This window comes from Ceratotherium simum, chromosome X (assembly GCF_057802395.1).
Source record: "Ceratotherium simum simum isolate JZ-2026a chromosome X, ASM5780239v1, whole genome shotgun sequence".
NCBI classification, from domain to species: Eukaryota; Metazoa; Chordata; class Mammalia; order Perissodactyla; family Rhinocerotidae; genus Ceratotherium; species Ceratotherium simum.
The window spans coordinates 18,884,724-18,901,053 of NC_141940.1; the positions used below are offsets into that span (position 1 = coordinate 18,884,724).

The 16,330-nt window shown below is 37.2% G+C and overlaps 1 protein-coding gene across 23 annotated transcripts in view; it reads left to right on the plus strand.

The window, feature by feature from the left end:
• The first annotated feature begins 2,419 nt into the window (after positions 1-2,419).
• Positions 2,420-16,330, plus strand: part of USP26 (ubiquitin specific peptidase 26) — a 64,524-nt gene continuing 50,613 nt past the window's right edge. For 8 of the 23 annotated variants that reach the window (XM_087427132.1, XM_087427131.1, XM_087427138.1 and 5 more), the window contains exon 1: positions 2,420-2,648. Coding sequence is in view for 3 of the 23 variants with exons in the window: in XM_087427152.1 (XP_087283278.1) it covers positions 2,616-2,648; positions 7,202-7,219 (51 nt within the window). In the remaining 20 variants the exon portion in view is untranslated. Of the gene's footprint in view, positions 2,649-4,094; positions 4,219-5,578; positions 5,666-7,201; positions 7,220-15,037; positions 15,148-16,330 lie in introns of all 23 variants that reach the window. The other 15 variants (XM_087427134.1, XM_087427147.1, XM_087427146.1 and 12 more) reach the window with 5 other exon arrangements.

A 16,330-nucleotide genomic window follows, 5' to 3' on the forward strand; every position in this document is an offset into this window, starting at 1 on the left:
TATTAATAGCACGTAGACCCGTTCTTCATATCTATAGAAGTGAATTTTTTGCTTCTTTATTTTAATGTTTTGAACAGATATGCATAGTGGTCAGTGTGAAGAACATACATCTAGTTCCTAATTCTGTTTTGAATTGTTAACCATTAACAAAAAAGTCTGCTGCTGATAGAGGTGGGTATAATTGAGCTCCCTGTGTGACGTTCATATTGATGGATAGAGACCTGCTGGGGGACAATGTATGCCTTTTTGTGCCATGACTTTGGATGCTATAATTGATTTTCATAATCTTTGCATCAAAATATTATTTCCTGTTCTGTTTTGGGTATGGCTAAGAATATGAGGCCCGTCAAAGAAACATACATACAAGAATCCTAACATAAATGGCATGTGTGAAATGTAATTCTTCCTTTATTCATTCAAAAGTCATTGCCTCCAACTGGTGCCAGGCCCTGCCTTCAAACGCCAAACGAGTTCTCCCTCTCTCAGTGCGCAAGTGTTTTTTTGGTGTGAAAACTCCAAAACTTTAATATACTGTAGTAAGACTAGATATTTCTTTCTTGCTCCGCCATTCTGGGAGGCCTCAGCTCATGGTTTCGTTGTCTTGAATCTATGATTGTGCAAATGTAATCCAGCATCTTGCACAATTAAGGTAAGACATTCCACAGTGTGCCCAACTAGAAATCATCATTTACACTGAACCCTGTGTTGACCTAGATGAGAGGACTTCTCCTTAGCAACAGCATCCACCTGCCTAAAGCTCTAATTCTGCATCCAGCAACTAAGATGCATGAAGGGACATGGAAATAGTATCTTGCAGACCTACCCTAAATGAACATCTTCTCTTGGAAAACGCAACCCTAATCACCAATTACTGTTCAGTTCATTGTACCTGGATGGGGAAAGTATCTGATCAGAGGTAGCCAGAAGTTTCAATTGCTGCTAACAAATTCTAAATAAGAGTACATCTGGGGGGGCTGGCCCCGTGATTTAGCAGTTAAGTGCGTGTGCTCCGCTACTGGCGGCCGGGTTCGGATCCCGGGCGTGCACTGACACACAGCTTGTCCAGCCATGCTGAGGCTGCATCCCACATACAGCAACTAGAAGGATGTGCAACTATGACATACAACTATCTACTGGGGCTTTGGGGAAAAAAGGAGGAGGATTGGCAATAGATGTTAGCTCAGGGCCGGTCTTCCTCAGCAAAAAGAGTAGGATTGGCGTGGATGTTAGCTCAGGGCTGATCTTCCTCACACACACAAAAAAAATCTAAATAAGAGTAAATTTGTTTTCAAGGCAAAGGAGCAAATGCTCAGGTGATCCATTGTTGCAAATAAATAATTACAAAATTGTACTGGAAAGTAAAGGAGCCACAATGAAAAGGCATTCAAATACTGACCATACTCAGTGCAAGCCCTGGGCCCAACTATTTCTTCATTTGGCCTGTCTCTCTGACCTACTTCTTTTTCTCTAAAGGACATTTTCCCCAAATGACAGTGCTCAAAGAACGGATAAAGCAAGCCCGTGATGCAGGCTATTGCATCTCAATTTCATTTAAACTACAATTCACTATTTTCTTCCTATACTTATTCAAGAACTCATTGTTTATTATTCTTTCATCACTCTGTGATTAGAACAATTTGTATGTGTCCCTTGTACATTGACCAGATAATGAAATAATCATTTGTGCATCTCTACAGTATTTTACACTTGTTCTTCACAGTCTAATTCACTCTATAAAGCCATTTTATCATTCTCTAACAAGAAGGGGAATCTCTGAGGCATCTGGTCAATGCGGACAGTTCATTTTTTATTCAACAAATATTTATTGGCTACCTACTATGTCTTAGGCACTGGAAAAACAAGAATCCTTGTCCTCATGGAACTTATATGCTAGAGAGGAGGGACAGGCAATAAACAAATAAAGAAGTAAATTCATGGTGTGTAGGAGGGTAAAAAGTACTATAGAAAGGCTAAATAGAGAAGGGGGAAAGGAGTGTTTGGCAGGAGATGGGTGTAATTTTAAGTAGGGTTATTGAGGAATGCCTACTGATATGATGGCATTTGAACAAAGATCTGAAGGATGTGAGGGAGGCAATAAGCTATGTGGATACTTGGAAAAGAGCTGCCCAGGAAGGGAGAATAGCAAATACAAAGACCCTGAGGCAGGAGTATGCCTGGGAGTGTTTGAGGAACAATAAAGAAGTCCTGTGTCCGGAATGGAGTGAGAGAGGGGAAGAAGAGTAGGAGATAAGGTCACATAGCTCATGGGCAGGGATACTATTTAGGTTCTTATAGGCCACTCTAAGGGCTTTGTCATTTAGATGAGTGAGAAGCCATTAGAGGGTTTAAAGCCAAAGGCTGATTATAATCTTACATTTTAACAGAATCATTGTTTGCTGTACTGAGAATTTACTACAGTGCAGTAAGATCAGTAGCAGGGAGACTAATTAGGAAGCTACTGCAATAATCTAGGTGAGAGATGATGGTGGTTTGGACCAAGGTGGTAGCAGTGGATGTGATGAGAAGCAGTGGCATTCTGTATATGTTTTATGGGTAAGAACTGCAGGATTTGCTGACAGATTGGATGGAGGGTGTGAGAGAAAGAGAAGTCAAGGATGACTCCAAGATTTTGGCCTGAGCAACTAAATGTAAGTATGGCGTTAGTGTTTGCTAAGACAGGAAGACTGATGTAGGAGCTAGTTTTGGTAAAAAGATAAGGAGGTTCTTTTCAGACATGTTAAGTGTGAGGTGCCTGTTAGCCTCTCAAGAAGAGATATCTAGTAAGCTGTTGGGTATATATGACCAGAGCATAGGGGAGAGATCTGGCCTGGGGAGATATATTATGGAGTCATCATTGTGTAGATGGCATTTAAGCCATGAAAGCAGAGATCACTCCAAGGGTAAAGGTGGACAGAAAAGAGACTCAAGGCCTGAGCCCTGTGCACTCTAAGTAAGGGAGAATGAGAAACTAGCAAGGAGTCCAAAACAGTGCAGCTATTTGCAGCTGTTTGAATGTCACCACCTGTGCATGGACGAAAGTGTTTATGACTAGAGTCTCTTGGTAAATCAAACTGATGCTGTAACAAAGACCCTCTAATGGAAGGGAAATGAAAGAAAGGAAGCGAAATTATTCTTTGTATTTAAAACACTAAAATTATAGAATGTTTGAACTCAAAGGGACCTTAGAGATCATCTAGTTCAACTCCTTCAATGTGAACACGGGAAAACTAAGGTTAAAGTCACAGGGCTGTTGGGGCACAACTGGAGCTCAAGCTGAGGTCTCTTCACATTCTGGCACGTGCTCTTCAGTAACACAGCTAGTTCCCTCAGAGCACCGTGGGTGAGAATGTTCAGAGATGCAAACTTTGAGTAGGCAACAAATAAAGATTTCCTCTCCGTTTCAAGAGGTGAGGTAAATAAAAGAAATATGACATCAGAGAGGAAGATTACCAGTTGGTGTTTCCATTTCCTTTTTATAAATCTGTTTCTAGCCAATTAATTAAAAAGACCTATGTTTTGCTCTCCAGATATCACATATTAGTGTGTAAAGGCAGGCTTAGTCTTAGAAAAGGTCAGAGCCTGCGTTTCAATGCTACGGTGAGCTCCTATTTCCCTCAGAAATTTTGTAATCACTAATTCATTGAGATCTTATGATGTTAAATGGTTTCTAGGTCACCTGATTAGATGACATTGTATGCTAAGAAATCGTCTGTGAATGACAGTGTCAACTTATGCTTGTTGTTTTTTATTTATTTATTTAATTTTGGTGTGAAAAATAAAATAGGGGTTTAGCGTTCACTCCTCTACTGACACCCAATGTTTCGTCTGTTGTCCAAGGAAATCTATTGAATAAACCATGTTTCTCCCTCCCATTTAAAACTCTATAATAATCCATTTGTTCAATGTACACTTGGACCTATTTGTAGAAGTTTTATTATATTGCATTATTTTGTTAGTCTCTTCTTGCTATAGTACTACATAGTTTTTATTACTATATCCTTGTAATGCATTTTAATATCTGATGGTGCTAGGCCCCTCTCAATTCCTTTCTTGCTCAAAATCATTCTGACAATTTCCTCATGCTTATTTTCCAGATGAATTTTGGAGTTATATATTCAAGTTCCAATGTGAAATATTAAATTAATATATTTGTTGGGATTACATGGAATATTTAGATTCATATAATTGATTTTTTTTAACAATTTACACAAGAATAAGGTATGTCTTTTCATTTACTGAGGAGATCTTTTATGGTTAGCAGTAGAGTTTTACAATTTTGTTTTTTTCATATAAGCCTTATACATATCTTGTTAAGTTTATTTCTGGGTAATTAATTTTTATTATTACTTTTATAAATTACATTATATTAAATTTATTTTAATATAAGTGTTATTGACTTTGTAGTAACAATTCTAACCAATTAACTTAGAAATTATATTACTTCTAATAATTTAAATTACTTCTCTGAGTTTTTAATGATAGTTACTTTATGTGTTGATAATAATTTTCCATCATTCCTTTTTATATATCTTATTTTCTTCTCTAAATGCAATGGCTAATGCTTCCAGAACAATGTTAAATAATGGTCAACATAGTATTTTCCTTGCCTTGTTCTTGATGTTAACGGGAAATGCTTCTATTGTTTCAAAATTAACAACCTTTTGTTTGACATAGGGTTAAGAAAGTATCTATTTCATATTTTATTAAGCATCAAAAAAATTAGGTATAGGGGCCGGCCTGGTGGCGCAAGCGATTAAGTGCACGCGCTCCGCTGCAGCGGCCTGGGGTTCGCTGGTTCAGATCCTGGGCGTGCACTGATGCACTGCTTGGCAAGCCATGCTGTGGCAGTGTCCCATATGAAGTGGAGGAAGATGGGCGTGGCTGTTAGTCCAGGGCCAGTCTTCCTCAGCAAAAAAGAGGAGGATTGGCAGATGTTAGCTCAGGGCTGATCTTCCTCACAAAAAAAAAAAAATTAGGTATAGATAAATTTTATCATTTATCTGTTTTGGTATTTATTGAGATAACCACATGCTGAGTCTTTTTTCCTTTGATTTATTAAGATATTGAAGAATATTAATTTAACACTTAATCTTGAATAGTTCTTTCCTTTCTAGGGAAAAAAAAAATTCCACTTGGTTATAATGTGTTAACGTATTCATGTGAAGATGTATTCTATTTGCTAAGAAATTAGGGTTTTTATATCAATATTCAGAGATGGGATATATCTGCATTCTTCTATTTTGTCCTAATTGTCTGGTTTTGGTATAAATATTGTCTTTTTCCTGTCACCCCGCCAACACACACAAACATACATACACTTTTTTAAGTAGATAGTTAATGGAGGGCCTAATTTTTCCCCAAAAAAACCATCTCTCATTTTTCTTTTCTATCTGTAAATATTTGTTTAATAAACGAAAAGGAAAATGTTTTATGTTTGCCCACTTGAGAAATTCTGGAACAGGTTGCTGGGAGTCGTAAGGTATGAGAAGGTGGTGGGTTTATTTTTCTTTTTACTTTTTGATCCCCTTCACCTATTTCTCCCACCCCCCACCCCAATTTATGCTTGCTCTTTTGACAGTTGTTGATGGAGATGGTTCTGGCTATCTGCCTCCATGAAAATGAATTTCCCTTGGCAAGACCAAGCTGGCATCTTATGTAACACACGGTAAAGTAAACGGGATGGTGCTCTCACTGCCCATCTCCTTTAGAGTAGTGTGTGATTCTAGAATAAGGAGAGATCTTTGATGTTCAGAAATAGAGTTATGGCCTCGCTAGGTCCCAGCATTTAGAGGTCCAGAGCTGAACTGAGCTCAGAAAGGCAATCATATGAGGCCTCGGGTTCCCGTATAATTTTTGCTTTCTCTCCATATAATGCTACCATAGCCATGAGCAGTCCTGAACAATTCTGAAATAGGCTGTTCTGAAGTTGCCGAATTTTCCCTTTTCGTGGCATCAGATTGAGCTGGCCATTGCCTCTTCATCCTTATCTCCCAGAGAAAGGGATGAATTAGCCTGAATTCCCCGGGGAATTATTTCTGCGAACTCCTTGTCAGGAGTAGGTCAGAGCTGAGGCTCTGCTGGCCAGGGGTCATCTAGTCAACATTAACAGACACTGGAATAGGCCAGGTGAGGGCAGTAAAGGGCGATCATGAATCATGATTGGTGTCCAGTATCAAATAATTAGCCCAGAAGGCAGATGCAAAGACATGCTTGCCCCATCCAACATCTTTTTAGGAAGGCCAAGGTTGCAAGGATTAGATGAGAGTGGGAGGGAGTGGAGGATGATCCAGAGAGAAATAAGGGCTATTCTGGAGCACAAGCAGGGAAAGAAACTATAACTGCACGGGATCCAAACTAAGACCAGTAAAGTAGGGAAGGAACTTTGTGGCACTAATTTTGAGCCAGATACTTTATCTGTAATAATAACTTCCATTTAGGTAAAAATGAATAATGTTTTTCAATTAGTTACTATGTGTTAGGTATTGTACTAGGTTGCTAAATGTTTATATACATGTATATAAATATATATATACAAATATACATTATATACAGTATATAAATATATATTTTTATGCATAGTATTTAAGCTATAAAATTAACACATGGATAAGAGTAGATAGAGAAGAGTCTCAAGGCCTGAGTCCTGGGCACTCCATTGTTTAGAAGTGAGAGAGAGAACTACAGGAAGCCCTAAAAAGGAACAGCTAGTTGCTGAAGAATAAATATATATGTATACATAAATAAATATAATTATATAATATATTTTATATTATATATTATAATGCTTCATTGTATATAATATATAATTTAGTATTATACATAACATATTTAATTTATAATCTTAAAAAAGCACACAAGTAGATATTATCCATTTGTAATAGCTGAGGAAACTGAAATTCAGAGAAGTAATTTTCCCAAAGTTCATAGTATATGGTTAAGCTGATACACAAACTCACAACTTTCTGATTCAAAACTAGCATCCTTTCTACAGCATCATACTGCCTCTTACAATGGCTACAATTAAAAGATGCAACAAAACCCAGGGAAGTGGATATTAATAAATTCACATTTTACCAATGAAGAAATAAAAACCTCATCTGTAATATAGAAGTAATAATAAATCATTAGGCTTTTTTGTGGATTAAGTTATTTCATTCAGTAGACATTTATCATATTCTTTTTTTTTTTTTTTTTGCACCAGGCACTGTACGGACTAGAGGTATGTACACAGTTAAAAAGAACGTGTATGTAGGGGGCTGGCCCCGTGGTGTAGCGGTTAAGTGCACGTGCTCCGCTGCTGGCCGCCTGGGTTTGGATCCCGGGCATGCAATGACATACCGCTTGTCAGGCCATGCTGTGGCGGCATCCCACATAAAGCGGAGGAAGATGGGCACGGATGTTAGCCCAGGGCCAGTCTCCCTCAGCAAAAAGAGGAGGATTGGCATGGATGTTAGCTCAGGGCTGATCTTCCTCACAAAAAAAAAAACAAACGTATATGTAAACCACTGAAGACATGGACTGCTCAGAACGTGTTTCTTTCCTTTCTGCCTTAAGAGAATTAATCAACCCAAAGTTACTAAGCTGATTAGCAACTGAGTATGGATCAAACCTTTGTCTAGATTACACCAAAGGCTATAGGCCAAGGCCACCAGGTTGACAGCAAATTAACGAAGATTCAGAAAGCAGATAACTAGTGAGACATAGTTAACTGTTCTAGGCCTCTTGTGCCAAACAGACAAGTTGTGAATGCAAAGGAAAAGTTCTTGAAGGAAATTAAAAGTGCTACTCCAGTGAACACACGAATGTTAAGAAAGTGAAAAGCCTTATTGCTCATATGGAGAAAGTTTTAGTAGTCCGGACAGAGGATCAAACCAGCCACAACATTCTCTTAAGTAGATAAGTGGTGAGGCATGGTTAACTGCTCTAGTAAGTTGTGGCCACTGAGATAGCTGCTCCATGGTTGAGCCAGAACTTGGAGATCAAATCTTGCCTGCCCTCTATTGAAAGACAGGAACAAGTAGGAATCTCTCATCCTGAGATCATTAACCTTATTCTCAGGAAAATAATGGAGAGTGTGCGTGTGTGTGTGTGTGTGTGTGTGTGTTGTATTTGTATATTTATTCATTTACTTATTAGGTTGAAGTTCACATAACATAAAATTCACCACATCGGCTGCACCATTTTACATTCCCACCATCAATGTATAAGGTTTCCAACTTCTCCACATTCTCACCAACACTTGTTATTTTCCATGTCTTTTTGATTCCAGCCATCCTAGTGGGTGTGAAGTCATACCTCATTATGGTTTTGATTTATATTTCCCTAACGACTAATGGTGTGGAGCATCTTTTCATGTGCTTATTGCCCATTTGTATATCTTCTTTGAAGAGATGTCTATTCAAATCCTCTGCCCATTTTTTTTTTTATGAGAGAGCTTTTTTTTTTTTGAGGAAGATTGGCCCTGAGCTAACATCTGTTGCCAATCTTCCTCCTTTTTTCCCTTTTTCTCCCCAAAGCCCCAGTAGATAGTTGTATATCATAGTTGCACATCCTTCTAGTTGCTCTATGTGGGACGCCGCCTTAGCATGGCTTGACAAGCAGAGCATAGGTCTGCGCCCAGGATCCGAACCGGTGAACCCCAGGCCGCTGAAGCAGAGCACGCGAACTTAACTGCTACACCACCGGGCCAGCCCCTCTGCCCATTTTTTAACATGGTTATTTCTCTTTTTATTGTTGAGTTGTAAGAGTTCTTTATATATTCTGAATCAAGTCATTTAACACATATATGATTTGCAAATACTTTCTGTCATTCTGTGTTATATTTTCATTTTATTAATAGTGTCCTTTGAAACACAAGTTTTAAATTTTGATAAAGTCCAGTTTATCTAATTCTTGCAGGTTTGTGCTTTAGGTATCATGTCTAAGAAACCATTGCCTAATCCAAGGTCACAAAGATTTACGTCTATGTTTTCTTCTAGGAGTTTTATCATTTTAGCTCTTACTTTCAGGGCACTGATCTAGATTGGTTTAATCTTTTGTATATGATGTGAAGTAGGAGGCCAAATTCATTATTTTGAATGCGAATATGCAGTTGTTCCAGTACCATTTGTTGAAGAGACTATTCTTTCTTCCTTGAATGGTCTTAGCCCCCTTTTCAAAAACCAATTGACTATAGTTATATGGATTTATCTCTGTACTCTCAATTTCATTCCATTAACCTATATGTCTATCCTTATGTCAGTACCACATAGTCTTGATAACTGTAGTTTTCATTAAGTTTTGAAATCAGTAAGTGTCAGTCCTCTAACTTTGCTCTTCTTTTTCAAGAATATTTTGGGTCCTTTGTGTTTCCATGTGAATTTTGGAATCAGCTTGTCAATTTCTGAGAAAAAAATAGCCTGCTGGGAATTTGATAGTTAGTGCATTGAATCTGTAGATCAATTTGGGGAGTATTGCCATCTTAAAAATATTAAGTCTTCCAATCCATGAACATGGAATGTGTTTCCATTTATTTAGATCTTCTTTAATTTCTCTAAAAAATATTTTAGTTTTCAGTATACAAGCATCATACTTTTTTGTTAAATTTATTCCTAGGTATTTTATTCTTTTTTAATGCTATTTTAAATAAAATTTTCTTCTTTCATTTTTGGATTATTATTTGCTAGTTTATAGAAATAAAATTGATTTTTGTATCCTACAAATGTTCAAATTTGTTTATTGTGATAGCTCTTTTCTTTTTCCTTTTTGTTTTTTTGGGGGAATTCTTTTGGATTTTCCTATATACAAAATCATTTCAAGTGCAAATGCATTCTTGGGAAAAATGCTTGGTTATAATCTTTTTTATATATTGCTGTACTAGGCTTGGTAGTATTTTGCTGAAGGTTTTTCACTTATGCTTATGAGATATTGGTCTGTAGTTTTGTTCTTCTGTGATGACTTTATTTGGTTTTGATATCAGAGCAATACTGGCCTCGCAGAATGAGTTAGGAAGTGTTCTTTCCTCTTCTACTTTTTGGAAAGAGTTTGTGAAGGATTGGTGTTAGCTATTCTTTAAACATTTTGAAAAAGAGACCAGTGAAGCCATTTGATCCTAGGCTTTTCTTTGTGGGAAGTTCTTTGATTACTAAATCAATCTTATTATTATTGATCTATTCAGATTATTTTTTCTCGAGTCATTTTTGGTAGTTTGTGTATTTCTATGAATTTATCCATTTCATCTAGGTGGACTAATTTGGTGACATACAATTTTTCATAACATTCCCTTATAATCCCATTTATTCCTGTAATGTCAGTAGTAAAGTCCTCTCCTTGATTTTAGTAAATCCTCTCTTTTTTCTCTTGGTCAGTTTAGCTAAAAGTTTGTCAATTTTGCTAATCTTTCAAATAACCAACTTTATATTTTGTTGATATTCTCTATTATTTTTCTATTCTCTTTTATTGATTTCTGCTTTAATCTTTATTACATCTTTCCTTCTGCTTATTTTCAGTTTAGTTGGTTCGTCTTTTTTTACTTTCTTAAGGTGGAAGTGTAGGTTATTGAGTCGAGATATTTCTATTTTAAAATACAGGCATTTACATCTATAAATTTCTAAGCACTGCTTTTCCTTCATCCTATAAATTTTGATATCTTGTAACTTAGTTTTAATTCATCTCAAAATATTTTCTAATTTCCCTTATGATTTTTTTCTTTGGCCCATTGGTCATTAAGGTGCGTGTTGTTTAAATTTTACGTATTTGTGAATTTACCAAATTTCTTTATTTTATGAATTTCTAATTTCATCCCATTGTCGTTTTGCGAAGGTACTTTGTCTAATTTTAATCTCTTTAAATTTATTGAGACTTGATTTATGGCCTGACATATGGTCTATCCTGTAGTTTGTTCCATATGGACTTCAAAATAATGTGTTTTCTGCTGTTTTTGAGTGGAGTGTTCTATAGTTTGTTAAGTCTAATTGGTTTATAATGTTGTTCAAGTGTTCTATTTCTCTGTTGATCTTCTGTCTAGTTATTCAATCCATTATTGAAAGTGAAGTGTTAACATCTCCAGCTAGTAATTCTGAATTGTTTATTTTTCCCTTCAATTCTGTAAGTTTCTGCTTCATGTATTTTGGGACTCTGTTGTGTATACATGTTTATAAATGTTATAATTTCTGGAGTGATTTCACCTTTTCCCATTATAAAACGTTCTTTGTCTCTAGTAACAATTTTTGTCTTAAAGTCTATTTTGTTTTATATTAATATAGCCACTCCACCTCTCTTTGGTTACTGTTTGCACGGTATATCTTTTTCCTTTGTTTTACTTTCAAGTTATTTCTGTCTGAATCTAAAGTGTGTCTGTTACTAGTTAATATATGGTCAGATCATTTATTTAATTCATTCTGCTAGTCTTTGCCTTTTCATTGCAGTGTTTAATCCATTTGCAATTGATTTAATTATTTATAAGTTAAGATATATGTTTGTCATTTTTATATTTACTTTTTGTATGTCTTATAGACTTCTTGCTTTTCTATTTCTCCATTACTGCCTTCTTTTGTATTAAATAGATATTTTCTAGTATGTCATTTAAATCACTTGCATTTCTTTTAGTACATATATTTTTAGTTATTTTTTTGGTGGTTGCCCTGAAGATTACAATTAACCACTTAACTTATAACAGTATAGTTCTGATTAATACCCACTAAATTTCAATAATATATAATGGGGAGTCATTTCTTAATAGGTACAGGGTTTCTGTTTGGGATGATAAAAAAAGTTTGGAACTTGATAGTGATGATGATTGCACAACATTATGAATGTGCTTAATGCCACTGAATTGTATACTTTTAAATGGCTAAAATAATAAATTTACACTATGTTTATTTTACTACAACAAAAAAAGAAGGGAAATTAAGACATTCCCAGACAAACAAAAAGAAAGAATTTGTCGCTAGCAAAGTTGCCCTACAAGAAATACTAAAGGCAATTCTTTATGCTAAAATTAAAAGACACTGGACAGTAACTTGAATCCACTTGAAGAAATAAAAGCATTGGTAAAGGTAGCCATATAGATATAAAAGAAAGTATAAATGTACTTTTTTTGTTTGTAACTCTATTTTTCTATCTGATTTAGAAGACATATGCATAAACTAATAATTATAAATATGTGTTGATGTCTACAATGCGGCTGAACTTCAAAAACAGTGGGCTAAGTGAAAGAAGCCAGACACAAAAGGTCACATATTGTGTGATTCCATTTACAGGCATACTTCATTTTATTGTGCTTCACAGATACAGGCATGCCTCAGAGATACCGAGGATCCTGTTCCAGACCACTGCAACAAAGTGAATATTGCAATAAAGCAAGTAACACGGTTTTTTTGTTTTCCCAGTGCATATAAAAGTTATGTTTCGATTGTACTGTAGTCTATTAAGTGTGCAGTACAACACTTACGTCTAAAAAAATGTACATACCTTAATTAAAAAATACTTTATTGCTAAAAATGCTAACCATCATCTGAGCCTTCAGTGAGCCATAATCTTTTTGCTGGTGGAGGGTCTTGTAAAAAATGCAATACTATATGAAATGTTTAGAATAGGCAAATGCACAGAGACAGAAAGCAGATTGGTGGTTGCCAGGGGCTGGGGGGATGCAGAATGGAGATCAACTGCTTAAAAGTACTGGATTTCCTTTTGGGGTGATGAAAATGTTTAGGAGGTACATAGAAGTGGTAGTTGCACAACATTGTGAATATACTAAATGCCACTGAATTGTTCACTTTGAAGTGTTAACTTTATTTATGTGAATCTCACCTCAATAACGAACAAAAGCAACTCCTTGAGTAATATGGATGTAGAGGATTTAGGAATCACATTTTGGTCAACCAATCTTACTTCATATAATTTGGATCTCCAAAGGATGAGGATTGTAATTCTTCTGTGTTCTCTCCACTTGAAGGCCTCTGAGGAGTCATGTAGAAAGAACTGAAATAGCAGACCATACTATCCCCACCACAGACCCTAATTGCACAAGTTCACTTGTCTAGTTCAGTCCTTTATCTCACACCTTCCACCTCTCCAGTTTCCTGTCTTGATAGTATCTTCCTGCCCATCCTGAAATATGATTACCATGTAGGTTGAATTCCTGATTCTGACCAATCCAGGTGGCTGCTGTCCATTACTTTCTTTATCAAGTTTGTTTTTTACCAAGTTTGCTTTCAACTTGCAGTTTGCAGTTAGCCTACTCTGACCAATCAGGAGACAAGTATGGGTTACTTTGTTGTTTATCCTGAACTTTCCAGAATTTCTGCAACCTCAACACAAGTGCAAACTTCTAAGTACAAGCCTTGGGGCCTTCTTACCACATCTAGCCCAGCTAACTGATCCCAGAGCCCCCAACACTCCCCTGCACCCTGGCTCTGAAGTCTTCCCATATTCCCCACCCCATAGCAGCAGGAGAGAGCCTACTACCTGTTGAAGTGGGAAGAGAGGATCAGGGAGGCTTCGTGCAGGGGGCTGCATGTGAGCTGGGCCCTGAGGGGTGAGCATGGCAGGGAAAGGACATTCCGGTAAGAGGCAATCACACAAAAGGCGTGATTAGTATAGATGCCTAAAGCATAGACATCGGGTTCAAACTCTAGGCTGGCCATTTCCTAGTTCTTTTCATGATCCCATCCCTCAGTCCTCTCTCACCCCACACCCATCCCCCCTGTTTAATAAACACTCTCCTAACTGCCCATGCTCAGTTAGATAGCTGCCCATTCTGTGTATCTAGTCTTCAATGGCTGGATTCATCCTCATTTAATGCCCCTAATGCATATGTGCAATTGTCAGCTATTTAAGGCTCACTTTCCAGTCCAGATAGGTCCCTACCCTGTCCTGTTACCACTTCCATTTCTCTTTCCTAATTTTAGTATATGTGCTGCCAAAGCAAGCACTCCTAAATATAGTTGCTGTGGAGGAGTTAAAGTTCCTGCTAAGACCAGTCAGGTATCTGGCTTGAGTTTGATCCAAAAGCAGAAATGGCAGGGAAGAACTTTCTAGAAGGGGACAATGATAAGCAAAGCTGAAAACGACGGTTGAGGGATTGTTTGAAATCATTGCTGGAACCTATCACGGAGCCCGATGCGAGTTACTTTGCGGTTCTTTTATTCTGGAACAGTTCCTGCAACCCCAACTCAAGTACAAACCAAATCCTTCCCACCAAATGCAAGCAAACACCTCAGTATGGGCGGGTTTTCCACTTACAGAGAACAGGAGTAGATAGTATTCCTGTCAATCATTCTCTCCCCAACCAATCAGGATCTTTGAAGGCAGAGCCATAGACTGGCTATAAAAGGAGCCCAACGGCCTGCGCAGTGGAGCCATTTCATGCGAGTCCCGTAGAGTGGCGTGCTCCTCGGGTACGAGGACACGTGTTGGCTGCTCCCGCGTGTAATCACAAGTAATCACAAAAGCGTAAGGTTAATTTAATTCTCAATTGTCATTGATAGTTGGCTATTTGTAGTATGCTTTTTATATATGGGTATGTGAAATGTGATAATATACTTTAATAATATTATAATTAATAATATACTTTAATGGTGTGAAGAGGATAGGATTTGTGACAATGTGGGTCCATTAGCCGAATTTGGGCACAGTATCGTGCCTTATGTTATAACATGATGACTCTTTAATAGTTTATTTGTTTAAATATTGTTCTTGGTCCCCTGTTGTATGTGGTGTTAAGGTGCTATGGTATTTTCAACTTAAAAATGAGAAAGTGGATGGCGCTGTTGTCTCAGCCAGTGTGGGACAGCGCTGTGGCTGCCAGGGAACTGATTTTGCCATTTATTTTAAATCTTTGGATGATTATTGTGTATTTGTTTAATTCTTGGTCGTGGCCCCTCTGTTTGTTATTTTCAACCTGAAAAGGAGAAATTTCACACGCTCAGGAATCATGCATGGATTAGGACAGTTAGTGGCTGTTGGCTGCTTTTGAGCATAGTTTTTTTTCTTAAATATTATTTGTGTGGTAAAATTTTAGAATCAAACTTCTCATGTGCTGACTTAATTTAAACAGAAAAAAAAAAAACTATTCTGGTATTTTCAACTTGAAAATGAGGAAACTGACGATCTGATCGCCGCAGGATTTGTTTATTGACGACCTTAAAGGCGCCGTTCTGCATTTTGGTACGATATACTTGTATATTTACTATCATTGTATTCAACCGAACATGGTCCTGACACTTTTCATGCCTTTTAATTTAAAAGTTTGGTCTTATTTGCACTTGACGTTTTACAAACACTGTAGATGCCCCTAAGCGGCTCTTCAGCCGCTATCGGATGCAATTTCGCATTTAATTTTACAAAACAATTGTTTGTTCATCCTCATTGTGTTCAATTAAATTTTGGTGTTGGGGATTTCATATGGTGTTGGGGATTTCAGTTGACAGTGGAGGAAATTAACGTTCGGATTGAGTGCCTTTCATTTGATAATAAAATTGTGTTTTTGGTATAAATTTGGCTAAATTCTGGTCCTGTTCCCACTTAATAAATTTACTTAAAAATAAGCATTTTGTGGTACTCAGGATTTACAAATGCAGAATTTAATCATCTGGCTGAGTTCTTAATGCTTTATGACAGTGAATGCACTTAAGTGCCTGTCGCAGACTGCCATTTAGCGCAGTTTGGCACTTTATTTTTACAGAGGAATTGTGTGTTTGATATCATTTTATTCCATTAAATGTAGATCCTGCTCCTTTTCATAAGCTTTGTGTAAAAAAAGTTTCGTGTTATCTTCAACTCACAAATAAAGAAAAGAGTTTTCTGATTGAAAGAAAGTTTTCTATTTTCAGTGTAAAAATGCACACATTGACAATCTGAGTGGCCGAGAGTATGCTTTAGGGCAGTGAATGGCCAAAAATGCCCGTCACTGGCCACCACTGAACGTCGTTTCGGATTTCATTTCCTGTAAAAATCTGATGTTGGAGACCAGCCCAGTGGCATAGCGGTGCAGTTCACGCGCTCGGCTTCCCTGGCCCAGGGTTCACAGGTTAGGATCCTGGGCGCAGATCTACGCACCGCTCATCAAGCCACGCTGTGGTGGCATCCCATATAAAGTGGAGGAAGATGGGCACGAATGTTAGCCCAGGGCCAGTCTTCCTCAGCAAAAAGAGGAGGATTGGCAGATGTTAGCTCAGGGCTAATCTTCCTCACACACACAAAAAATTGATGTTGAATATCACATTATTTAATTCGATTCTGTCCCTAGTCTTTGGCATACATTTCCTTTGAAAAGTGTGGGACATTTCAATGTATAAATTAGGAAAGTAACAGTGAGATTGAGTGCTTAGTGTTTTCTGACAGTGAGTAA